General features: G+C 47.6%; 1 protein-coding gene across 4 annotated transcripts in view; it reads left to right on the top strand.

Annotated features, from left to right (window-relative positions):
• Positions 1-26,201, top strand: part of LOC119962210 (ATP-binding cassette sub-family B member 6, mitochondrial-like) — a 285,333-nt gene that overhangs the window by 13,203 nt on the left and 245,929 nt on the right. Inside the window, exons 1-2 of one of the 4 annotated variants that reach the window (XM_038790178.1) lie at positions 8,266-8,730; positions 22,295-22,826. In XM_038790178.1, coding sequence (XP_038646106.1) covers positions 22,311-22,826 — 516 coding nt within the window. In that variant the 5' untranslated portion in view covers positions 8,266-8,730; positions 22,295-22,310. Of the gene's footprint in view, positions 1-8,265; positions 8,731-21,463; positions 21,478-21,565; positions 21,678-22,294; positions 22,827-26,201 lie in introns of those variants that run through there. The other 3 variants (XM_038790181.1, XM_038790180.1, XM_038790179.1) reach the window with 3 other exon arrangements.

Below are 26,201 nucleotides of genomic sequence, written 5' to 3'. Positions count from 1 at the left end.
CTCACATTTGTCCGGATTAAACTCCATCTGCCATCTCTCCGCCCAAATCTCCAAATGATCTAAATCCTGCTGTATCCTCATTGCTATCCTCAATTCCACCAACCTTTGTGTCGTCTGCAAACTTACTAATCAGACCAGTTACATTTTCCTCCAAATCGTTTATATACTACGAGCAGCAAAGGTCCCAGCACTGATTCCTGTGGAACAGTAGTTCTAGCTAGAACCAGGAGACCTGAGGTAAACATTGTTGTGGGAGAAGGTGTAGTGAACGAGATAGATGGGAAATATACAGGGATTTTCTCCAATGAGAGAGTTTGCATAGCACCTGTGTCCCTTAAAATTGTTATGGGTTTAGCTACATCATTTGATTGGCATGCTTCCATCTGCAAGAGATGGTGGGAATGCAGTTTCAGAACCATGGTGAGGTTATCCAAGTGTTGCTCGTTCTGGGTGAGTGTCCTTAACACTCAATTGTCTTTGTTTTATTCCTAAGCTCTAGAGTCGCCAGGTATCTTGATGATACCGCCACAAGATTCAAGTTCAGATCAATGACTCAATACACCAGTTAGTAAGTTCAAACAAGACACGTTTATTATTACACAGTTATTTACTATTCATGCACATAATACTAAGACTAAACTGTTCCTACCACTACTAGGCCAATACTTATCTGGAATAAGGGAACTGCCGGATCAGGGAACAATGGCCTCTTGCTTTGTCCTGGATCCGCAGGCTTCCAGTTGGTGTGGACTAAAGGGGTCAGGAGTGTCTACTCTCGTAGCGTGCATTGTATGACACTTACTTGTCGGTGTAGCCAGGCCTCTCCTTCTCACGTCCAAGTTCCTGGAGAGCTGTGTAGCCACCAAAGTTGGCCATTCCCTCAATACAAAATGGAGGAATGCAAAGCTTGCAGGTTAAAATGACAGAGTTTGCAGCACAAGCAGGCTGCACCAAGCTAATGTGTATTCTGTCTGCTAAGAGAGCAGACAGCACCGAAATGAACATTCCGCATACTAATGAGCCAATCTCCGGGATAGCTAACATAGTAATGGAACGATCCCAGGGACAATGGACACAAATAGGGAAGTGATTGCAACAGTGTATGGGAAACCAGACACCCCGGCACCAGCGGGGTTCGAAGACAAAGCACCTGAAAGCCCGCCCAGTAGCCGAGGGATAGCCTCAGTACTGGGGGGATTCAAACAAATCGATTGGGAAGCAGCCCAATCGATTCCCAGCAGATCGAGGGTCCGCCCAAAAGGGCGAGAAGCCCTGGGACCTATAAAAGACAGGTCCCAAACTTAGTTCGTTCTTCTTGACCAGCCCTCCTCTCTTGACCAGACCTCTCGACCAGCCTTTTACCGAAGAAGACCTTGACCGAGAGAGAGGAGAGGTTTGGGACAGCAGCCGCCAGCAAGTAAGTGTCTCACAACGATCGCTACCAGAGATAGACACTCCTGACCCCTTTTTAACCCGTACCAACCTGAAGTCTGCGGACCAGTGCAGAGCAAGAGGCCTTGTCCCCGATCCGGCAGTTCCTTTTAAGATAAGTATTGGTTTATTTAGTGGTAGGAATAGTTTAATCATCTTAGCGTGTGCATGGGTAGTATTATAATTGTATTATAATAAACTCATTTGTTTGAACTTACTAATTGGTGTATGGTTTATTGCTTTGAACTTGACCTTGAAACTTGTGGCGGTAGCTTAACGATACCTGGCGACTCCAGAGCTAAGTAACGAAACAGAGCCAAATCGAGTGTTAAGCACACTCACCCAGAACGAGCAACAGCTGCTGCAAAGGTCTTCGGCTAAGAGCGAGGAGGGCTGACTAAGAGAGCCTAGCTAAGAGAGAGATCCTGGGGTCGGGGTCTCTGTCTTATACTGTTTTGGGTTTCGCGCTCATCTGGGTGGACCCTCTATAAACTTGCAATCGATTGGGTCTCTTCCCAATCGATTGATTTGAATTTCCCCAATAACGGGGCTGTTCCTCGATCACTGGGCGGTTCTTTCCACCTTGCTTGTGTCCTTTTGTTTCAGACTCCACTGGCGCCGGGATGTCTGACATGCTATAGAATGTTTCAATCTCTTCTAATTGTTGTGTCCATTGTGCCTGGGAATCACCGGGAATCGCTCAATTAATATGCGCAGCTTGTTAGTTTCTATGCTGTCTGGTTTCTTCACAGACAGAATCCACAGAGAGGTTCTGCAACCTGCTTGCCTCTCTGTCATTGTCCAATTTTCCCTGCATGCAACTCAATGTTCCATTTTATGTCGGGAAGTGGCCAGCTTCAGTGGCTACACAAGATCATCTGCAGCATGTATATTCGTACCTCAACAAGGCAAATCTGACCTTTGTACAGGCGGAGAAGCTGGACTCGAACTAGGGTCTGGGGGCTGCGGGGTCCGGTCTACTAAGGTCGTTGCTGTTTTTGCTGTTGCTGTTTTTGTAATTTTGACATGTGTTTTTTATGTTGGTTTTTGCTCTGTTTCCGGGTGGGTCTGTTGGGCATGGTTTTGTGTTATGTGGTGAATGTTGGGGTTTGTTTTTTCTTCTGTACGGGACAGGGGGATAGGGTGGAGCTGGAATTTGGGAGCGGCGTCAGAAAGGTGGGGTGGGGCAGCGTGAAAGCGCGGGCTTTCCTCTGGTTTCCCGCGCTGCGGGGCAGGAGGGGTGGAGCCGGCGGTGGGGGCGTGGCTTCTACTGGTTTTTACCCGCGCTGAAGCGGTGCCAAAGAGGTGTGGCAGGAGGGGGGATGACCCCAAGTCGGGAGGGGCCGGGTTTTGGCGGGAGTTGCCGGGGTCAGCAGAAGTCAGCTGACTCACGGAAGTACCATTGAGGGTGCATCTCAGCTAGGAAGGGTCCTAGCCTGGGGGGCGTGGGGGTGGGGGTGGGGGGAATACCGGGTTGCTGCTGGAATGGCCAGGAGGGAGTTGTGTGGGCCGAGGGGGGGTAGAGGGGAGGCGGTATCGTCATGGGGAACGGGTTGGGCGGGGTGTGCTGGCCTGGGGCGAGCAGTCGATGTGCTATGGCTAGTCGGTGGGGGAGGGGGCGGGGTGCCCTCTGATCCGGCTGATCACCTGGAACGTGAGGGGGCTGAATGGGCCGGTTAAGCGGGCTCGGGTATTTTCTCATTTGAAGGGGCTGAAGGCGGACGTGGCTATGCTCCAGGAGACCCACTTGAAGGTGGCGGACCAGGTTCGTCTGAGGAAGGGGTGAGTGGGGCAGGTTTACACTCAGGATTAGACGCGAAGAATCAGGGGGTGGCGATTCTGGTGGGGAAGAGGGTGGCGTTCGAGGCGTCTGAGGTGGTGGCGGTCAAGGAGGGCAGATTTGTTACGGTGAAGAGTAGGCTGCAGAGAGAGAAGGTGGTACTGGTAAATGTGTATGCCCCGAATTGGGATGATGCTGGCTTTATGAGGCGTATGTTGGGCCGCATTCCGGACCTGGAGGCAGGGGGCCTGATCATGGGGGGAGACTTTAACACGGTGCTAGATCCCCCACTGGACCAGTCCAGTTCAAGGGCGGGTAGGAGGCCAAGGTGCTGAGGGGGTTTATGGACCAGATGGGAGGGGTGGATCCCTGGAGGTTCGGGAGGCCGAGGGCGCGGGAGTACTCCTATTTTTCCCATGTGCATAGGGTTTACTCCCGAATAGATTTTTTCGTCCTGAGCAGGGGATTGATCCCGAAGGTGCAGGATGCCGAGTATTCGGCCATAGCAATTTCAGACCAAGCTCCGCACTGGGTCGATCTGGAGATGGGGGAGGCGCGGGACCAGCGCCCGCTGTGGCGTCTGGATGTGGGGATGCTGGCTGATGAGGAGGTGTGTAGGAAGGTCCGGGGAAGTATTGATGGGTATCTTGAGACCAACGACACGGGGGAGGTCCGGGTGGGGATGGTCTGGGAGGCTCTGAAGGCAGTGATCCGGGGGGAGCTGATTTCCATCCGGGCCCATAGGGAAAGGAGGGAGAGGGAGAGACTGGTGGGGGAGCTCCTGGATGTGGATAGGAGGTACGCGGAGGCCCCGGAGGAGGGGTTGATGGGGGAACGGCGTAGCTTGCAGGCCAAGTTTGACTTGCTGACCACCAGAAAGGCAGAGACACAGTGGAGGAGGGCGCAAGGCACGGTATATGAGTATGGGAGAAGGCGAGCAGGATGTTGGCGCATCAGCTCCGCAGACGAGTTGCGGCTAGGGAAATTGGTGGAGTGATGGATAAGGGTGTGAATGTGGTGCGGAAGGGGGCAGAGGTGAACGGGGTCTTTAGGGACTTTTATGAGGAACTGTACCGGTCGGAGCCACCGGTGGGGGGGGGGGGGGGGGGGGGGGGGGGGGGGGGGAGAGGGGGGGGGGGGCGATGGAGAGCTTAATGAACAGGCTATCCTTCCCAAAGGTGCAGGAGGAGCTGGTGGAGGGGCTGGGGGTGCTGATAGAGTTGGAGGAACTAGTCAGGGGGATTGGTCAAATGCAGTCAGGTAAGGCGCCGGGGCCGGATGGGTTCCCGATGGAATTTTATAAAATGTATGCGGATCTGGTGGGCCCCCTGTTGGTGCGAGCCTTCAATGAGGCATGGGAGGGGGGGGCTTTGCACCCGACGATGTCACGGGCGCTGATCTCTCTGATCCTGAAGCGGGATAAGGACCCCTTGCAGTGTGGATCATACAGGCCAATCTCGCTCCTCAATGTGGATGCTAAGTTGCTGGCGAAGATCCTGGCCACCAGGATAGAGGACTGTGTGCCGGGGTGATACACGAGGATCAGACAGAATTTGTCAAGGGAAGACAGCTTAACACGAATGTGCGGAGATTGTTAAATGTTATTATGATGCCGGCGGTGGAGGGGGAGGCGGAGATAGTGGTGGCGCTGGATGCAGAGAAGGCGTTTGATAGAGTTGAGTGGGGGTACCTGTGGGAGGTGCTGGAGCGGTTCGGATTCGGGGAGGGGTTCATCAAATGGGTGAGGTTGCTCTACGAGGCCCCGATGGCGAGTGTAGTTACCAATGGAAGGAGATCAGAGTACTTCAGGCTCTACCGTGGGACCAGGCAGGGGTGCCGCCGTCCCCCTTGCTTTTTGCACTGACGATAGAACCTCTGGCTTTGGCGCTGAGGGAGTCGGGGAGGTGGAGAGGTCTGGTGCGGGGTGGGGAGGAACATAGGGTATCGCTGTATGCGGACGACCTGCTGTTGTATGTGGTGGACCCAGAGGGGGAATGCCGGGGGTGATGGAGCGGTTGGCTGAGTTTGGGAGCTTCTCCGGCTATAAGCTGAATATGGGCAAGAGCGAGGTGTTTGTAGTGCTCCCGGGTGATCAGGAGGAGGGAATTGGGAGGCTCCCGTTTAAGAGGGCAGTGAAGAGTTTCAGATACCTGGGGGTGCAGGTGGCCAGGAGTTGGGGGACTGTCCATAAGCTTAATTTTACCAGGCTGGTGGAGCAGATGGAGGAGGAATTTAAAAGGTGTGACATGGTGCCGCTATCGCTGGCGGGTAGAGTGCAGTCCGTCAAAATGACGGTTCTCCCGAGGTTCTTGTTCCTTTTTCAATGTTTGCCCATCTTTATCCCTAGGGCCTTTTTCAGGAGGGTGACCAGCAGCATCATGAGCTTTGTTTTGGCGCATGGGACCCCGAGGGTGAAGAGGGTCTTCTTGGAGCGGGGCAGAGATGGTGGGGGGCTGGCGTTACCCAATCTCTCAGGGTATTATTGGGCAGCCAATGTGTCGATGGTGCGCAAGTGGGTGATGGAGGGGGAGGGTGCAGCATGGAAACGGATGGAGAGGGCGGCCTGTGGAGGCACAAGCCTGGGGGCCCTGGTAAAGGCGCCATTGCCGTTCCCTCCTACGAGATATACCACGAGTCCGGTGGTGGCGGCTACCCTCAAGATTTGGGGGCAGTGGAGGCGACATAGGGGGGAAGTGGGGGGCTCGATGGAGGCTACGCTAAGGGGGAACCATCGGTTTGTCCCGGGGGACATTGATGGGGGATTTCAGGGTTGGCACAGAGCGGGCATCAGACAGCTGAGGGACCTGTTCATTGATGGGAGGTTTGCGAGCCTGGGGGAGTTGGAGGAGAAATTTGGGCTCCCCTCGGGGAACATGTTCAGGTACCTGCAGGTAAAGGCGTTTGCTAGGCGGCAGGTGGAGGGATTCCCTTTGCTTCCCGCGAGGGGGGTGAGTGACAGGGTGCTTTCGGGGGTCTGGATCGGGGATGGGGAGATATCTGATATCTACAAGGTAATGCAGGAGGTGGAGGAGGCGTCAGTAGAGGAGCTAAAGGCTAAGTGGGAGGGGGAACTGGGGGAACAGATCGAGGATGGGACATGGGCTGATGCCCTGGAGAGGGTTAACTCTTCCTCCTCATGTGCGCGGCTTAGCCTCATCCAATTCAAGGTGCTGCACCGGGCCCACATGTCCGGGTCTAGGATGAGTAGGTTCTTTGGGGGCGAAGACAGGTGTGTCAGGTGTTCGGGGAGTCCAGCGAACCATGCCCATATTTTCTGGGCATGCCCGGCACTGGAGGAGTTCTGGAAGGGGCTGGCGAGGACGGTGTCGAGGGTGGTAGGATCCAGGGTCAAGCCAGGCTGGGGACTCGCGATTTTTGTGGTTGGGGTGGAGCCGGGAGTGCAGGAGGTGAAAGAGGCCGGTGTTCTGGCTTTTGCGTCCCTAGTAGCCCAGCAGAGGATCTTGATACAGTGGAAGGTTGCGAGACCCCCAAGCGTGGAGACCTGGATCAATGACATGGCGGGATTTATTAAGCTGGAGAAGGTCAAATTTGCCCTGAGAGGATCGGTACAAGGGTTCTTTAGGCGGTGGCAACCTTTCCTCGACTTTCTGGCTCAGCGATAGGGTACTGGGTCAGCAGCAGCAGCAACCCGGGGGGGGGGGGGGAGGGGGAAAAGGGGGGGGGGGGTGAGGGGGGTTGACTATGTTTATTTAATTTTAATTTATTTTTAAGTTCTCTTGTTGTTTACTGGGTTTGGGGGGGTGGGGGGGGGGGGTGAGATACATGCGTTGCTACGGTCTTGGGGGTGTTACAGTTATTATGGTGTTTTATTGTTGCTTGTCATTGTTTGCCGTTATATTTTCTGTAAAAAATTTCAATAAAATTTATTTTAAAAAAAAAGGCAAATCTGGAAAGGCAAAGTGTGCTACCAGTGCCACACATGAAGTTGTCACCATTGATCATCAGCTAGAATTTTCGTTGTGATTGATGTTAAGGTCTTTCATGTTTCTTTTGACAGCATTTTTAAATTTGAGCTTTGCGTGGCCTGCTACCTTCCATATAGCATATCATTTGTGATGTGACCATTGCTCATCCTGTGTTCATGCCCAAGCCAACAAAACCTTTTTTGCTTGATTGGTGCCAACATGCTTGGCATGTTTGTCCTGAAAAAGCACTGCGTGATTGGTGACTTTGTCCTTTGATGCTGCAGATGGTGGTTGTATAAACACATCTATTCCGTTGGCAAATCCTTATGACTGACATGTTTCCTCACTTTGCTATGGACCCTTTTGCAGTTCTTTGCCCTGCGGTGCCATTCTCCAAGGTGTCCAGCAGGATTCAGTGTTGGAAACCAGTTTGTGAGCACCATGCTCCCAGACCATTCCTGCACTGCCTTCCTCTTCCAACCTCGCTGGGTGGCTACCCAATTACTCTCCTCCTAAACTGAACTGGATAGTTGGAGGTCAACCACCTCTCCAGTGTGCAATCCAGAAAATATTCAGCCCCTGTGCCTTACTGCGTCGATGCGATCTGGAGTGATTCGAGCTGCTCCCCAGGTTCAGAAATCCTGAGCTCAAAGTTGAAAAACTGGAAACGTTTTCTGCACGCGGTTTATCCGGATGACAAAGAGCATTCCTCCAGCTCCCACACTATTAGTTGGGTAGTTTGTGATGGACATTCAATGCTGGCCCAGCCACGCCCAGATAGCTTGAATGGCTAAAATAAATCCATTGGATGCAAGGTTATAATAATCATCGTTGTTACTGTCACAAGTAGGCTTACATTAACATCACAATGAAGTTACTGTGAAAATCTGCTCGTTACCACATTCCAGCGCCTGTTCGGATACAGAGGGAGAATTCAGAATGTCCAATCCACCCAACAGCACGTCTTTCGGGACTTGTGGGAGGAAACAGGAGCAGCCGGAGGAAACCCACGCAGACACGGGGCGAACGTGCAGACTCCGCACAGACAGTGACCCAAGCCGGGAATCGAACCTGGGACCCTGGAGCTGTGAAGCAACTGTGCTAACCACTGTGCTGCCTGTGCGCGCTCTCTCTCTCTGCGGAGGATGCCAAAGACCCAAGTCCCATTTGAAGAAGAGCTCCTGCTGCCAGGTTACCCTTCAACCCACCTCCTCTAATGGGAGAATCTGGGGTTATTTATCTCATTGCTGCTTGTGGAGGTTGCAGCGCCGTAAATTGTTCACGGTTCAGAGGTCGTGAAATCTAATGTTTTTTTTTGCTGAATTGGTGAGGTGTGGCAGCTGGAGATCAATGTTGGCTGCACCTTCCCGGGGGATCTGCTGTAACACGGGGGCCATTTGCGCAGAGTAGCAAATGGCAAGTGTTGCAAAGTAGCAGAAGGTCGGGCGATTGCGGCGCCGTGACCCACGCTGGGAAATTTGCTGAGGCCTAGAAACGGCAAGGAAATACTTTTCACTTCTTCGGCCATTTACCTCTCCACAAGGAAGGGGGGGGGGAATAAAGCGAGCAGAGCGGTGTCCGGAGGAGATAGAGGTGAGAGTTAGTGTTTGAACTTCCAGCTCCTGTATAATGTCAGAGCACCGAGCCAGCCGCAATGCTCCAGTATAACCGTCCGGGGCTGCAAGCCCCGTCCTCGGGTGTGTTCTCCTTCTGACTGTGTAACATTTCCTTACCAGAGTCGTACCATTTCCAGATTCTGATTTACCCGTATTGGCTCGTTTAAGGACGCAGCTAATCCGCATCTGGTTGAAATATCAGGATTTATTTTGTACAGTTTTGGTCCTGGGAGTAATGCTGTTGCACCGATCTGCTTTGAAGGTGGCTCAATTGGGAGTTAATTTTATTCATTCATGGGTTATGTAGCGTCACTGGCACCTTTGCCTTAAGTGCCCTTAAGAAAGTGGTGGTGAGTGGTGTTCTTGAAGTCCTGTAGTAAATGTGGTGTAGAGACGCAGTGCTGTGAAGGATGGCCATTATTTGAACTCAATGACAATGCAGGAAGGGCGATGTAACTCCCAAGTCAGAATGGTGTGCGACTTGGAGGCGAGCTTGTAGGTGGCGGTGTTCCCATGTGACTCCTGCCCACATCCTTCTTGGTGATAGAGGTTTGGGAGGTTCTGTCGAAGGATGTTTGATGAAATGAAATGAAAATCGCTTATTGTCACGAGTAGGCTTCAATGAAGTTACTGTGAAAAGCCCCTAGTCGCCACATTCCGGCGCCTGTTCGGGGAGGCTGTTACGGGAATTGAACCGTGCTGCTGGCCTGCCTTGGTCTGAGTTGCTCGGGTGCATCTTGTAGATTGTACACGCTGCGGCCACTATGCGTTGGTGGCGGAGGGAGTGAATGTTTAAAGTGAATGGAGTGCCTGTCACACAAACAGGTTTGTCATGAATAGTGAGGAACTTCTTGAGTGTTGTTGGAGCTGTACTCATCCAAGCAACTGGAAAGTATTCCATCACGCACCTGTGCCTGGCCTGTAGATAGTGATCAGGCTTTGGGGAGTCAGGAGGTAAATTACTCGCCCTGGGATTTGACCTGCTCTTGTAGCCACAGTATTCATATGGCTAGTCCAGTTAATTTTTTTTGAAAAGGTAGCTAAACAGATGAAATGACCAAAGCAGATATAAACATTACTTTTGCAAACTAAACTTACATACACTTCACTATTTCTACTTATATCATTGTTGGAGAGGTATCTGTGGCTTATGATGTAGTAAAGAAAGCTATCCTTAATGCATATCAGTTGGTTCCTGAGTCTTATAGACAAAAATTTCAAAACATAATTAATAAAACAGCCTGGACAAACTTGTATTCAATTTGAGAGTAAAGCAAAGTGATTTTGACCATTGGGCATTAAAGATAGAGAATATATGAACCCCTTAGAGAGGTCGTTCTTTTGGAAGATTTTAAAGATTCACTTCCTTTGATTATTAGGATGCAAGTTGGGGAACAAGAAGCTAGAGTTAGCTGATGATTACAGATTGGTCCCTGGAACCAAACCTATTTTCCGTAATCCTTTTAAACGTGAGAAGGATAAGAAGTGGGAAGGAGACAAGAAAACAAATAATCAACAAAGAAGTTGGGAATGGTCAGGAAATTTCACCTCTGATCTCAAGGAAAGGTACTGAGGGTGGAAATGACATTCGGAGGCCTCCATGTACCCATTGTAAAAACAAAGTGGGACATCTTAGGGCAATTGTTAGATATTAAATGGAAGATCAGTTGTAGTAGCAGGAAAGGAAGCATCTGAAAGGGAAATGCCTGTTAAAACTGTAGCAGTGGTACAGGTGAAACATGCTCCTTCAGTTCAATTCCGGCTTCGGGTTACTGTCTGTGTGGAGTTTGTACTTTCTCCCCATGTCTGCGTGGGCTTCCTATGGGCGCTCCGATTTTCTCCCACAGTCCAAAGATGTGCAGGTTAGGTGGATTGGTCGTGCTGAATTGCCCCTTAGTGTCCAAAAAAGGGTAGGTGGGGTTACTGGGTTATGGGGATATGATCGAGGCGTGGGCCTAGGTAGGGTACTCTATCCAAGGGTCAGTGCAGACCTGATGGGCCAAATGGCCTCCTTCTACACTATTGATTCTATGAGAAAAGGTGGTCAATCTCTCCCTTTTCTACTAGTTCAGAGAATTATTTGAGTACTGGCGAAGGAAGTCAGGATTTTGGAGGGTCTGGCTGTTTTGTTTCGAAGGGAGCAGTTTTCCCTTCATCTCATGAAATAACTAAACAAATGAAAACTTTGACAGATATGGGAGCAGTTCAATTGTTGATGATGGCTGTTACAATTTGTATTCCAGGAAGTTTTCTGAAGGAAAAATATTAGTAATAGATATTAATGAAAGGGATGAACTTGTTCTTTGTGTAGAATTAATTGAAGAAATCATATCGAAAATGGAATTGTTACGGTGGGATTTATTCCTAAATTGCCTAATGCAGGAATAGATTTCATCCGAGGTAATGATTTAGCTTGTGGAGACCAGACGGTTGATCATGATGATCTTAACAAACTTTTGGAGTCGAATAAGAGACTTATTTTGAGTGAACACAAGATGCATCTTTGTTAAGGCACCAAAATTATATTTTGGCTGTATTCAATCGAAATTCAAATTTACCAGATGTGAATTTGGAAAGTGGGCTTGAATGTGGAACAGTTATGAAAGGGCAATTGCACTGAAGACATTCTTTTTCTGAGTTGAAAACTGGAAATCGAAAGAAAAAGGAACCAAAGACTTGAATATGATAATGTTACCATGTATAGATTCGGATGCTTTTTTAAAGTTATTGACTTATTTTGGATAAATCATTTTAGATTAAATGATGTGTAAGGAAGCTGCTTGTATGTTGTAATGTGGTTAGATGTTTATCATGTTTAAGTTTGTGTAAAGTGGATGTAACACCAGTGTAAAGAAGTCATTATGATTATGAACATTTATTTCTTTCAAAGGGGGTTGTGTTGTGAAAACAATGGTACTTTTCAGGGACTTATATTGATAAACATTAGAAAAATTGTATAGTTCAAAGTGTGTTTAATTTAATGTTTCTCTGCCTGGAAAGGTAAAACCCATAGTTAAATTCATGCTGGACAACGTTCTTTGTATGTGTGAGGGTAGGATAAGTTCCAACTATGTTTCTATTGTGCTTAGAGAGGGCTATGGTGTGAAGAATAAATAAATCATCAGTGTTTGCTCAGCAACTGGGGCCTTTTAAGGTAGAGAGGCTTATAAGTTTTACTTTAATTTGATTGCAGTTGGAGATAGGTAGTAGCAGTTCCTCGTTAGTATAGTGGTTAGTATCCCTGCCCAGGAGACCGGCCCAGTGGCTTGGGAGAATTGTCAATGGACTAGTAATCTACAGACCCAGGGTAATGCTCTGAGGACCTGAGTTCGAATCCCACCATGACAGATGGTAAAATTTGAATTCAATTTTTAAAAATCTGGAGATAAGTAGTGCAAGTGAAGACACACAACTCTACTAGACGCATGTGGTTTTAGAAGGCTAAAGCGGGAACCTCTCAGCTTTGCTTGAAGAAAAGTCATTCCATGGAGTAATGGTTAAGAAGGAATGCAGAAATCTGAAGAACAGCTAGTGAAGGAAACCTAGAGAAATGAAGAGAAGTTTCCAAGAGGTGCTAGAACAGGGAATTGTTCAGTGAGGACCGATAGGGCTGAGAAGAAGGCTGTAAGGCGAGAAAGATATCTGGGGCCGTTTTCTCCAGTCTCCCAGCCACTTATTTCTCGGTGGTACGCCGTTCACTGTCGGCAGGATTCTCTCTTCCCACTGCTTGTCAATGAGATTTCCCATTGAAACCACCCCACACCGTCGGGGAAACCCGATGAAGGGGGTGCTTCGCCAGTGGGAAAGAGAATCTCAGCAGCTGGAGATTTCCGGCCCAAAAGTTATTTATGGGTTTGTGAGGTTTTACCGCAGCTTGTGGAGCGTGAAATGACTGTAAATCGGTGGCCCGATCTCGGGAGTTTGCGTAAAAGCAGTTTAAAACTAAATAAATCCTAAAAAGGTTGGTGTAAAATCCTGGACTGGATTCCTTGTTACACGTGGAGTGGAAGCTTTATGTAAAAGTGGCATTTGGGAAAACCTGGTCTCGATTTTGGAATGCATGATTATGAGAAAAGATTTTAAAGTGTGTTTTTGGAGTGTTGAATTTGGAAACTCTCACGACAGTGCTTGGGAGGATTCTGGGGAGACATTCGCTTGGGTGTTCAGAGTGGAGAATATATTTGCCCACAGTCATCTTGTGTGCTGAAAAGGGACTTTTTATGTTAATGAGACCATTGTAGATTAGGTTGTGCTTTGTAATCAATATTAATCCTAAAATCTGTGTGTGATTGTTAAAATGAGGAAGGGGTAAAGGTGTATTGTACCATAATTGCATTATTTTGATGTTTAATTAAAATAAAAATCATCTTGTTAAAACTAATAATCGGTAAGGGCAGCATGGTGGCAAAGTGATTAGCACTGCTGCCTCACGGCGCCACGGTCCCAGGTTCAATCCCGCCTCTGGGTCACTGCCCGTGTGGAGTTTGCACATTCTCTCCGTGTTTGCGTGGGTTTTGCCCCCACAACTCAAAAGATGTGCAGGGTAGCTGGATTGGCCACGCTAAATTGGCCCTTAATTGGAAAAAAAATAATTGGGGACTCTAAATTTATATAAAAAATAATAATCGGTTCTGTGATTGTTTCCGCCATGTTTTCATGAAAAAAGTTAGTCTTTTGAACCCAGGTTTCTATTCTGTGATCTTCCCGTCCAGTCATAACATCAACTTGGATCGTAAAATAAACCCCAGGATTGTTAATGGTGGGGGAAGTCAGTGATAGTGCAATTGAATGCCAAGAGGAGGTGGTTAGATAGAGATTATTGTAATCTAGTTCATGTGTGGTGTAATTGTGACTAACAGCTTCAGTACCTGAGGATTTGTAAATGATGCTGAATACTGTGTAATCATCAGTGAACTTTCCCACTTCTGACCTTGTGTTGGAGGAAAGGTAATAGATCATAGATCATAGAATTTACAGTGCAGAAGGAGGCCATTCGGCCCATCGAGTCTGCACCAGCTCTTGGAAAGAGCACCCTACCCAAGTTCAACACCTCCACCCTATCCCAATAACCCAGTAACGACACCCAACACTAAGGGCAATTTTGGACACTAAGGGCACTAAGGGCAATTTATCATGGCCAATCCACCTAACCTTTGGACTGTGGGAGGAAACCGGAGCACCCGGAGGAAACCCACGCACACACGGGGAGGATGTGCAGACTCCGCACAGACAGTGACCCAAGCCGGAATCGAACCTGGGACCCTGGAGCTGTGAAGCCATTGTGCTATCCACAATGCTACCGTGCTACCGTGAAGCAGTTGAAAACCATTGAACAGAGGACACTATCCTCAACCCCTTCATTGATGCTCTGGAGCTGAGGTGATTGTTCTCTAATAACCACAGCCACCTTTATCTGTGTGTGGTATTACTCCAGTCAGTGCCAAGCCAGGATATTACAAGATTTCAAGCTACATATGCAATCTGATTCAGGGTCCCTTCAAACTAAAGGGTTGGAATTCTGCATTGCATTGCTCTCAGCCTCAATAAGGAAGGATGTAAGTGTCTCCCAGATTATGTAGTGGAGGTGAAAACGCAAGACATGAAGGTCCCTAGCTGCAGTACACTGCCACATATCTACGTATTAGTAAATATTTTCTTCAGCGTTAGCAGCATCTATCCTAGATTTATGGAGGAAAATAAAGTTTTTTTTTATGATTAAATGGTTGGCTCGGGGTCTCGGGGAGGAAAAGTACATCAGGCACCATAGAGTTCCCTATACACAACATCAATGTGGCACGGTAGCGCAGTGGTACGCACTGTTGCTTCACAGCGCAAGGGACCCGAGTTCGAGTCCTGGTTTGGATCACTGTCTGTGCGGAGTCTGCACGTTCTCCCCGTGTCTACGTGGGCTTCCTCTGGGTGCTCTGGTTCCCTCCCACAAGCCCTAAAAGATGTGCTTGTTAGGTGAATTGGACATTCTGAATTCTCCCTCTGTACCCGAACAGGTGCCGGAATGTGGTGACTAGGAGATTTTCACATTAACTTCATTGCAGTATTAATGTGAGCCTACTTGTGACAATAGTAAAGAGTTATAGAACATAGAAGAACGGAGAACGTAGAACAGTATAGCACAGTACAGGCCCTTCAGCCCACGATGTTGTGCCGACCATTTATCCTAATCTAAGATCAACCTAACCTACACCCCTTCAATTTACTGCTGTCCATGTGCCTGTCCAAGAGCCGCTTAAATGTCCCTAATGACTCTGACTCCACCACCTCCGCTGGCAGTGCATTCCACACACCCACCACTCTCTGTGTAAGGAACCGACCTCTGACATCTCCCCAATACCTTCCTCCAATCACCTTAAAATTATGTCCCCTCGTGACAGCCTTTCCACCTGGGGAAAAGTCTCTGGCTATCCACTCTATCCATGCCTCTCATCACCTTCTACACCTCTATCATGTCACCTCTCTGCCGTCTTTGCTCCAGTGAGAAAAGCCCTAGCTCCCTCAATCTTTCTTCACAAGACATGCCCTCCAGTCCAGGCAGCATCCTGGTAAATCTCCTCTGTAATTATTGTTATAACTCTAACCTCCGTTTTGCACCCCAGAATTATTTGAGTTTGCCAGTTTAGTGAAAACTGTGATGAATAAGGTTACAGTTGCTGGGCTCTTGCAAAGAACCAGGTGTGGCATAAAGAGAAACATTTTGCACAGCGCGTTAAGTTTGGAATGCCCTACCTGACAGAGTGATGGGTACAGATTCAATCGTAGTCTTCCGAAGGGAATTGAATAAATATTTGGAAGGAGGGAAATAAATTTACAGGGCTAAGGGGAACAAATAAGTAAATGGGACCAACTTGATCACTCTTGAAAAGAGCTTGTCCAGCCTCTGTGACCTCCTCTGCTGTATTATTCTTTTGAATCAAAGTACTAAATGTGTATAAATTATATAAGTGTATAATTTCATCATGTGTGCAGTGTCAAAGCACCAAAGAAATGGTGGAATGCACTACTGGGGCTTAGTAGCTGGTCTTATTGGATCCTTTAATTCTGTTCTCTAACCCAGACTATCCCTGCCCATTTCGTTATTAGCTCAATCTTCTGTGTTCCTGGCCTTTTGCTGCTTCATTTCCTCGTGCCTCAGCTGTTTGCTAAAATTGCTCTCTGCCCTTATCTGAAACAGCAGTCTGAAAGTACTTATCTCCATGCTGCTTACAGCCCTGTCAAAAACATATTATAGAAGGGTAGCTTTTTCCAGTTAGTTGGTGTCCTCACCAATTTGTGTTTTTTTTCTGTGTGATCCAATGGCTTTGTCGCGCCTGACTCGGTGACGTGACGAGGCCGGGCCTCTCGTGAGATTTGGGAAGACCCCGCGAGATTTCTATCTGACCATTAATCTTAATCAGGTTAACATCAGGTTAAATATGTCTACACCAGCTTCTCCTGAGGCCCGGGATCTCATGGCCTCGCCTAGGAGACCTTGCCTAGGAGACCCTGCCAAGGCTCCGGCAGGAGCATTGCCGGGCTAGCAGTGCCAAGATGCCTATGCGCCAATGATTGGGCCCAGGGGTGCCCTGCCCTAAAGAAGTGGGGTGAGGGGGGGCTTGAGGACCCCTAAGAGGTAAGCTGTGGGGGGGGGGGGGGGGGGGTTCCGAAGGCACTGGTGGAGGAGCGGTGTGGGTTTGAAAGATCGGGGCAGCATTTATAAATGAGGTAAGTGCACCTTTGGCTGGGCGTTCCCGACCGAGGTCAAATAAAGGGCAGAGTCTCGATAGAAAGCAGGGTCGTTCTTTGCGCCAACACTCCGCTGCGCCCAAGAAATGAAAAAAATGACAATCGCTTATTGTCACAAGTAGGCTTCAAATGAAGTTACTGTGAAAAGTCCCTAGTCGCCACATTCCGGCGCCTGTTCGGGGAGGCTGGTATGGGAATTGAACCGTGCTGCTGGCCTGCCTTGGTCTGCTTTCAAAGCCAGCAATTTAGCCCTGTGCTAAAAACCAGCCCCTAGAGATGGGACTCTGTTTTTTGTGCATTAAATCACGCCCATAATCTTTGGAGCTAAAATATAACAAACCAGCGAAGCTAAGAACAGTATTAGATTAAAGAAGAGACTTAAATTCTGGCCAAAAAGAATAGTAAGCCTGCAGCTTGGAAAAGTTTTCAAAAAAGATGACCAAGAAAGTGTAGAGGGAGAAAATAAAATGGAAGTGAACCAGCAAGAGACATAAAAACAGATTTCAGTTTTTACAAATATGCAGAGAGCAGTATGTTAGTACAATTTCTTTCGAGGCAGAGATAGAACGACATGTCAAACAAATACTTTCTGTCCAACTTCGCAGTAAAAGGCACAAAGCACATATTGGAAACAAAGAGAGAATGAGAATGAGAAACTTAAAGTAATTAATACTAGTAAAGAGAAAGCACTGGAGAAATTAATGAGGCTTTGAAAATTGATCACCTATGGATGAAATTCAGAAGGAAAAGACAGGACATGGTAAAATCATAGAATGAATCATAGGTTATAACCAGAGGGAGTCCATTGTGTCTGTGCTGGATCTCTGCATGAGCAACTCTGCTAGCCCCAAATCACTGTCCTTTCCGTGTAACACTGCAGGATTTTATTACAGGTAATTATTTGAGACCCTTTTGAAAGCCACAATTGAATCTCCCTCCACCATACTCTCAGATGACGTATTCCAGATCCTGACCACTCATTGGAGTTTTAAAAAGTCTTCATGTTGTCTTTGGTTCTTCTGCTGTTCATATTAAATTGGTGACCTTTCGTTCTGCACCCTTCTCTCGATGGGAACAGTTTCTCCTTATCCGCTCTGTGTAAATTAGTCGGGTGGCACAAAGATCAACGTTTAGATAGATAGATAGAGAAATACAGCACAGAACAGGCCCTTCGGCCCACGATGTTGCGCCGAACTTTTTTCCTAGGTTAATCATAGAATTTTAGACAATTTTTCATGGCCAATCCACCCAACCGGCACATCTTTGGACTGTGGGAGGAAACCGGAGTACCCGGAGGAAACCCACGCACACACGTGGAGGATGTGCAGACTTCACACAGACAGTGACCCAAGTCGAAAGCGAACTTGGGACCCTGGAAATGTGAAGCAATTGTGCTATCCACAATGCTACCGTGCTGCCCTTAAGAAGTTAACCTACACTCCATTATTCTACCCTAATCCATGTACCTATCCAATAGCCGCTTGAAGGTCCCTAACGTTTCCGACTCAACTACTTCCACAGGCAGTGCATTCCATGCCCCCACTACTCTCTGGGTAAAGAACCTACCTCTGACATCCCCTCTATATCTTCCACCATTTATCTTAAATTTATGTCCCCTTGTAATGGTGTGTTCCACCCGGGAAAAAGTCTCTGACTGTCTACTCTATCTATTCCCCTGATCATCTTACAAACCTCTATCAAGTCGCCCCTCATCCTTCTCCGTTCCAATGAGAAGAGGCCGAGCACCCTCAACCTTTCCTCGTAATACCTACTCTCCATTCCAGGCAACATTCTGGTAAATCTCCTTTGCACCTTTTCCAAAGCTTCCACATCCTTCCTAAAATGAGGTGACCAGAACTGCACACAGTACTCCAAATGTGGCCTTACCAAGGTTTTGTACAGCTGCATCATCACCTCACGGCTCTTAAATTCAATCCCTCTGCTAATGAACGCGAGCACACCATAGGCCTTCTTCACATCTCTATCCACTTGAGTGGCAACTTTCAAAGATCTATGAACATAGACCCCAAGATCTCTCTGCTCCTCCACATTGCCAAGAACCCTACCGTTAACCCTGTATTCCGCATTCATATTTGTCCTTCCAAAATGGACAACCTCACACTTGTCAGGGTTAAACTCCATCTGCCACTTCTCAGCCCAGCTCTGCATTCTATCTATGTCTCTTTGAAGTCGACAACAGCCCTCCTCACTATCCACAACTGCACCAATCTTCGTATCATCTGCAAATTTACTGACCCACCTTTCAACTCCCTCATCCAAGTCGTTAATGAAAATTAACAGTGGCGGTACGCCACTGATAACTGGGCTCCAGGCTGAATATTTGCCATCCACCACCACTCTCTGTCTTCTATCGGTTAGCCAGTTTGTTATCCAACTGGCCAAATTTCCCACTATCCCATGCCTCCTTAGTTTCTGCACAAGCCTACAATGGGGAACCTTATCAAATGCCTTACTAAAATCCATGTACACTACTGCTTTACCTTCATCCACATGCTTGGTCACCTCCTCAAAGAAGTCAATAAGACTTGTAAGGCAAGACCTACCCCTCACAAATCCGTGCTGACTATCCCTAATCAAGCAGTGCCTTTCCAGATGCTCAGAAATCCTATCCCTCAGTACCCTTTCCATTACTTTGCCTACCACCGAAGTAAGAGTAACTGGCCTGTAATTCCCAGGGTTATCCCTATTCCCTTTTTTGAACAGGGGCACGACATTCGCCACTCTCCAATTCTCTGGTACCACCCCTGTTGACAGCGAGGACGAAAAGATCATTGCCAACGGCTCTGCAATTTCATTTCTTGCTTCCCATAGAATCCTTGGATATATCCCGTCAGGCCCGGGGGACTTGTCTATCCTCAAGTTTTTCAAAACACGTAACACATCACCTTCCTGACAAGTATCTCCTCGAGCTTATCAGTCTGTTTCACACTGTCCTCTCCAACAATATGGCCCCTCTCGTTTGTAAATACTGAAGAAAAATACTTGTTCAAGACCTCTCCTATCTCTTCAGACTCAATACACAATCTCCCGCTACTGTCCTTGATTGGACCTACCCTCGGTCTAGTCATTCTCATATTTCTCACATATGTGTAAAAGGCCTTGGGGTTTTTCTTGATCCTACCCGCCTAAGATTTTTCATGCCCTCTCTTAGCTCTCCTAATCCCTTTCTTCAGTTCCCTCCTGGCTATCTTGTATCCCTCCAGCGCCCTGTCTGAACCTTGTTTCTTCAGCCTTACATAAGTCTCCTTCTTCCTCTTTACAAGACATTCAACCTCTCTTGTCAACCATGGTTCCCTCACTCGACCATCTCTTCCCTGCCTGACAGGGACATACATATCAAAGACACGCAGTACCTGTTCCTTGAACAAGTTCCACATTTCACTTGTGTCCTTCCCTGACAGCCTATGTTCCCAACTTATGCACTTCAATTCTTGTCTGACAGCATTGTATTTACCCTTCCCCCAATTATAAACCTCGCCCTGTGGCACGCACCTATCCCTCTCCATTACTAAAGTGAAAGTCACAGAATTGTGGTCACTACCTCCAAAATGCTCCCCCACTAACAAATCTATCACCTGCCCTGATTCATTACCAAGTACTAAATCCAATATGGCCTCCCCTCTGGTCGGACAATCTACATACTGTGTTAGAAAAGCTTCTTGGACACACTGCACAAACACTACCCCATCCAAACTATTTGATCTAAAGAGTTTCCACTCAATGTTTGGGAAGTTGAAGACACCCATGACTACTACCCTGTGACTTCTGCACCTTTCCAAAATCTGTTTCCCAATCTGTTCCTCCACATCTCTGCTGCTATTGGAGGGCCTATAGAAAACTCCCAACAAGGTGACTGCTCCTTTCCTATTTCTGACTTCAACCCATATTACCTCAGTAGGCAGATCCCCCTCGAACTGCCTTTCTGCAGCTGTTATACTATCTCTAATTAACAATGCCACCCCCCCACCTCTTTTACCATCCTCCCTAATCTTGTTGAAACATCTATAACCAGGGACCTCCAACAACCATTTCTGCCCCTCTTCTATGCAAGTTTCCGTGATGGCCACCACATCGTAGTCCCAAGTACCGATCCATGCCTTAAGTTCACCCACCTTATTCCTGATGCTTCTTGCATTAAAGTATACACACTTCAACCCATCTCCTTGCCTGCAAGTACTCTCCTTTGTCAGTGTTACCTTCCCCACTGCATCACTACGTGCTTTGGCGTCCTGAATATCGGCTTCCTTAGTTGCTGCCAAATTAGTTTAAACCCTCCCGAAGAGTACTAGAAACCCCCCCCCCCCCCCAAGAATATTTGTGCCCCTCTGGTTCAGATGCAACCCGTCCTGCTAGTACAGGTCCCACCTTCCCCAGAATGCGCTCCAATTATCCAAATACCTGAAGCCCTCCCTCCTACACCATTCCTGCAGCCACGTGTTCAACTGCACTCTCTCCCTATTCCTAGCCTCGCTATCACGTGGCACCGGCAACAAACCAGAGATGACAACTCTGTCTGTCCTGGCCTTTAACTTCCAGCCTAACTCCCTAAACTTGTTTATTACCTCCACACCCTTTTTCCTACCTATGTCATTGGTACCAATGTGCACCACGACTTCTGGCTGCTCACCCTCCCCCTTCAGGATCCTGAAGACACGATCCGAGACATCCCTGACCCTGGCACCCGGGAGGCAACATACCTTTCGGGAGTCTCGCTCGCGACCACACAGAATCTCCTATCTATTCCCCTAACCATTTAATCTCCTATTACTATTGCGTTTCTATGCTCCCCCCTTCCCTTTTGAATAAGCCACTCTTGCACGAGTCTGAGAAGCAACCTTGCTAAGCTCAGCACTTTTACATCCAATGCACCTTTAGCTCTTTAGCTGTCAACTATTTAATCTAGATCAACGTTTAGCTGTCAACTATTTAATCTATTAGTTGAGGGAAGCAGCTGTCCTATATCCAGGTTTGTTGACAGTACAAAGCTGTGAGGAGGATGCAACAAGGATATAGACACATTAAGTGATTGGGCAAGAACATGGCAGATGGAGTATAATGAACGGCACAGTAGCTATTTCTTTGACGTGAATGTGGTTAACTCTGTGTTTAAATTAAACTTTGTTTTAACTTAAAAGCTACTTATTGGTCAGATTCATCACTCCAGGGGTGAAGTATCCTTTCCTCATGGTTTTACAAATCAATAATTGTTTGGAGTTTCCCACCAGAAAATGGAGTCTAGTCTGATATCCTAACAATGACCAAGTGATTGCTTTTATAAACTATTCTGTTTTTCCACTGTTCCTACTAAAGTGGATAATTTCACACTTCCCCGCATTGTAATAATAATCTTTATTGTCACAAGTAGGCTTACATTAATACTGCAATGAAGTTACTGTGAAAGCCCCTAGTCGCCACATTGCGGCGCCTGTTCGGGTACACAGAGGGAGAATTCAGAATGTCTAATTCACCTAACAACATGTCTTTCGGGACTTGTGGGAGGAAACCGGAGCACCCGGAGGAAACCCACGCAGACACGGGGAGAACGTGCAGACTCCGCACAGGCAGTGACCCAAGCCGGGAATTGAACCTGGGACCCTGGCACTGTGAAGCAACAATGCTAACCACTGTGCTATCCTGCTGCCCTTATTAGCAGCAGCAAAAACTTTTTGTTTACACATCTGTGTATGTTGAGCGCATGTTCAATGTAAAACTTGTTTCTTTTCATTGATTGAATGTGTAGGAGACTAATGGGAATTGATACAATTTGTTCTTCTGTTTTACAGCTGGTTGTCTGATACGATGGCCGTTCTTGAGGGTTACTGTGAAGGCAATGCATCTATGTCAGAAGTATGGATACAGCAAGGACTTTTCCCATGTTTTTATTTCACCCTAGTTTCAACAGTGCTGCTGAGCATCGCCTTCCTCTTTGGCGCGTTGCAATGCGCTTGTTACAACCTGTATGGCACTACAATGGAGCCAAAGTATGTACCTCGCTCTCGTCTCTTCCACCTGCAATTGTTCCTATCAGTGGTGCTGTTACTACAGTTTGGAATCTATATCCTTTGGCAATCCTTTGGCTTGGGCATGGTGTATGGATACATGATCGTCTACTCATGCTTGTCTGTGATTGGGTGGGCATGTACTATTGTTCTGCTGCGCCTGGAACGCACAAGGGTGTTGCTGCAAGACAGGACACGTGGCCACAGTGCCATTTTGCTACTCTTCTGGGCTCTGGCTTTTGCTGCTGAGAATCTGGCATTTGTATCGTGGAAGAGTCCCTTGTGGTGGTGGTCCCTGGACAACACAGATCACAAGGTAGGTCCTAAGAAATTAATTTGTTGTTGAGCTTGTGGTAGTCTGTCTAGAAGTATTACGGTACCTAGTAATGCTGGAACACCATTGGTAGATAATGTATGCTTTCCATTGGTCGAGCCTGTATGGTAGCTCCGCCCTGCAAGGAGGGGTATAAGAGCCCGTGCCGCCCCAGCAGCTTCCTTTCTGTACCTGAGCTGCTGGGGGAAACATCAAGCTTATTAAAGCCTTCAGTTGGACTACAACCGCGCTTTAGTAGTCATTGATCGTGCATCAGAGCTAAAGGTGCATTGGATGTAAAAGTGCTGAGCTTAGCAAGGTTGCTTCTCAGACCCGTGCAAGAGTGGCTTATTCAGCAGCATCTGTGAAGAGTGAAAAATTGGGTTAATATTTTAGATTGGTGATCTTTTATTAGAAACAGCCTCATTTAAATGCTGCTTGCCAATTTCCTTTATATGAAAGAAACAGGACTGCTAAGTAGTTGCCTAGCCATTAAGTCAAGTGTCCGGAATCTTGACGTTGGGAACTCGCAGGAATGTTCAGCAGAACAAGCTCAGTGTTTCAGAAAAGGAATCCTGAATTGGGATGAGAGTAAGAGAAGGATGTCTGGGGTAGGGGAAGGGACCCGGAGGAGCCTACCCTGCTTCCCATGGACCGAAGGAAACCAAACAAAAATGGATCCTCTTCTAGCTGTGGTCCTGGTTGCAGCATGTCTGGCCTACTGTGGAAGGCAATGCTGCTCCTTCTCTCGGGCCAGGTTAAAACAGCGTGGGCAGCTCATTGGTTAGCACAGTTACTTCACAGCTCCAGGGTCCCAGGTTCGATTCCTGGCTTGTGTCACTGCCTGTGCGCAGTCTGCACGTTCTCCCCGTGTGTGCGTGGGTGCTCCGGTTTCCTCCCACAAATCCCGAAAGACGTGCTGTTCGGTGAATTGGACATTCTGAATTCACCCTCTGTGTACCCGAACAGGCGCCGGAATGTGGCGACTAGGGGCTTTTCACAATAACTTCATTACAGTGTTAATGTAAGCCTACTTGTGTAGGGTAAGCTGTTTCGAGTGAGCCCATTATGTACGAGGCTGGTTTAGCACAGTGGGCTAAACAGCTGGCTTGTAATGCAGAACAAGGCCAGCAGCGCGGGTTCAATTCCCGTACCGGCCTCCCCGAACAGGTGCTGGAATGTGGCGACGAGGGGTTTTTCCACAGTAACTTCATTGAAGCATACTTGTGACAATAAGCAATTATTATTATATCTTGAGGTGATGAGCTCTGGTGAGAAGACCATTGAACTGCACGCCTTTATACACATTTACCTTCCATTTTCAATTTAGTGAAGTGCCGGTGTGTAATAAATACAGTGTGAAAGTAGGAATTGATGGACAAGAAAAGACCACTGTACATCTTGCTCCCCTTCCACCATCCTGCTGGTCACATAATACAACTGTAATGAGTTCCTATCCAATCACAGCAATCAATCTCAATCAGCGAGTCGACAACAGAGCCAGACATGAGGCGAGTGTTTAGTGATGGAGAGTTTGGGGAACCTGAGCTGCAAGTCACCTTTTTTCCGAAATAGTGTCAAGGGGCTTTTATATCCACCTTGGAGGTCACATGGAGATTTAATACCTCCCCTTAAAGATGGCATTTCCAACACAGCAGTACATTTGAGTCTCTGGAGTGGAACTTGAGGCCACCTTCTCCATACTCGGAGATTCAGCATACTATGGATGATAACTGAATTATACCAATTATCTGAAACCTTGCATTTAAGAGTTTTGAATTAAACCCTTGCTTATCAGTGATGAAGGTCACTTCTTTGGACATAGGAACCTTGTACTTCAATGCACTACACATTTCCAATACGCTCACAAAATAGGGTCAACAAGCATTATTATTGAAGCAACATCACTCTCTCCCTTCAGGGAGTATACATGGTGAGAAATTCAAACGCAGCCTATCTCTGAATTTCCAATACAGATCACCATCGTATGAAGCTCCATATCCTAGACCCTTCCAACAGGGAATAAGGCCCACTGTGCCCATGGCAACTCTTTGAAAGAACCATATTGTTAGTCCGACTTCCCCCAACACTTTCCCCACAGCCCTGGTGTAACTTTCAAAATGAATTTCTCATTATTGAATCAGCTTCTACATCCCTTCGAGCAGCGCATTCCAGATTGTAACAACTCGGTGCTTTTTAAAACAAATTTAATCATACCCCCATAAAGAAATTCTGATCATATCCCTTTGACAAGAAGATCAGTAACTAGAGGACAGAGACTTGAACTGGCTGGCAAAAAAACTGATAGGGATATGAGGATTTTGTTCACATAGGTTATCCACTTTGTTGACAAAAACAATAAGGCAGACTATTATCTGAATGGCCATAAATTAGGAGAGGGATACACCAGTCACTGAAGGTAAGCATGGTATAGAAAGAAGGCAAATGGTATGTTGGGCGTCATTGCGAGAGGATTTGAGTACAGGAGCCGGGATGTCTTGCTGCAATTATACAGGGCCTTGGTGAGGGCCACATCCGGATTATTGTGTGCAGTTTTGGTCTCCTTATCTGAGGAAGGATGTTCTAGCTATAGAGGGAGGGCAGCGAAGGTTTACCAGATTCGTGGGATGGCAGGACTGATGTACGAGGAGAGATTGAGTCGGTTAGGATTGCATTCGCTGGCATTCAGAAGAATGAGGGGGGGATCTCATAGAAACCTATAAAATTCTAACAGGACACGAGGCGGGGATGTCCACTCTCCCCACTACTATTTACCCTGGCCACAGAGCCTTTGGCAATGGCGCTGAGGGCATTGAACCTTTGGCGGAGGACAGTGAGGGGGGGGTGGGTGGAACATAGGGTCTCTCTCTGTACGGATGGTTTACTGCTTTATATAACAGACCAATTGGGGGGAATTGCAGGAATTATGGGATTACTGGAGGAATTTGGCCAGTTCTCAGGTTACAAACTTAGTATGGGCAAGAGCGAGGTTTTTGTGATCCAGGCACGGGGGCAGGAGAGGAGACTGAGGGAGATGCCGTTCAAGTGGTGGGAATGAGTTTTAGGTACCTGGGGATGCAAGAATCGAGGGACTGGGGTCAGCTTCATAAACTAAATTTGGGCAGGGTGATTGAGCAAATGAAAGGGGATTTCCGTCGGTGGGATGTGCTCCCGCTGTCGCTGGCGGGGGAGGGTACAGACTGTGAAGATGACAATCCTCCAGAGATTGCTGTTTGTGTTTCTGTGTCTCCCAATCTTCATCCTAAGGCATTCTTTAAGAAGGTGAACGCGGCGATCTCGGGTTTTATATGGGCCGGGAAAGTCCCGAGGGTCAAGAAGGTCCTTCTTGAGCGGGGGCATGGTAAGGGGGCTTGGCCC

This window comes from Scyliorhinus canicula, chromosome 2 (assembly GCF_902713615.1).
Source record: "Scyliorhinus canicula chromosome 2, sScyCan1.1, whole genome shotgun sequence".
NCBI classification, from domain to species: domain Eukaryota; kingdom Metazoa; phylum Chordata; class Chondrichthyes; order Carcharhiniformes; family Scyliorhinidae; genus Scyliorhinus; species Scyliorhinus canicula.
The sequence above is the reverse complement of the archived record's forward strand: the minus strand, read 5'-3'. Positions and strand labels throughout refer to the sequence as shown.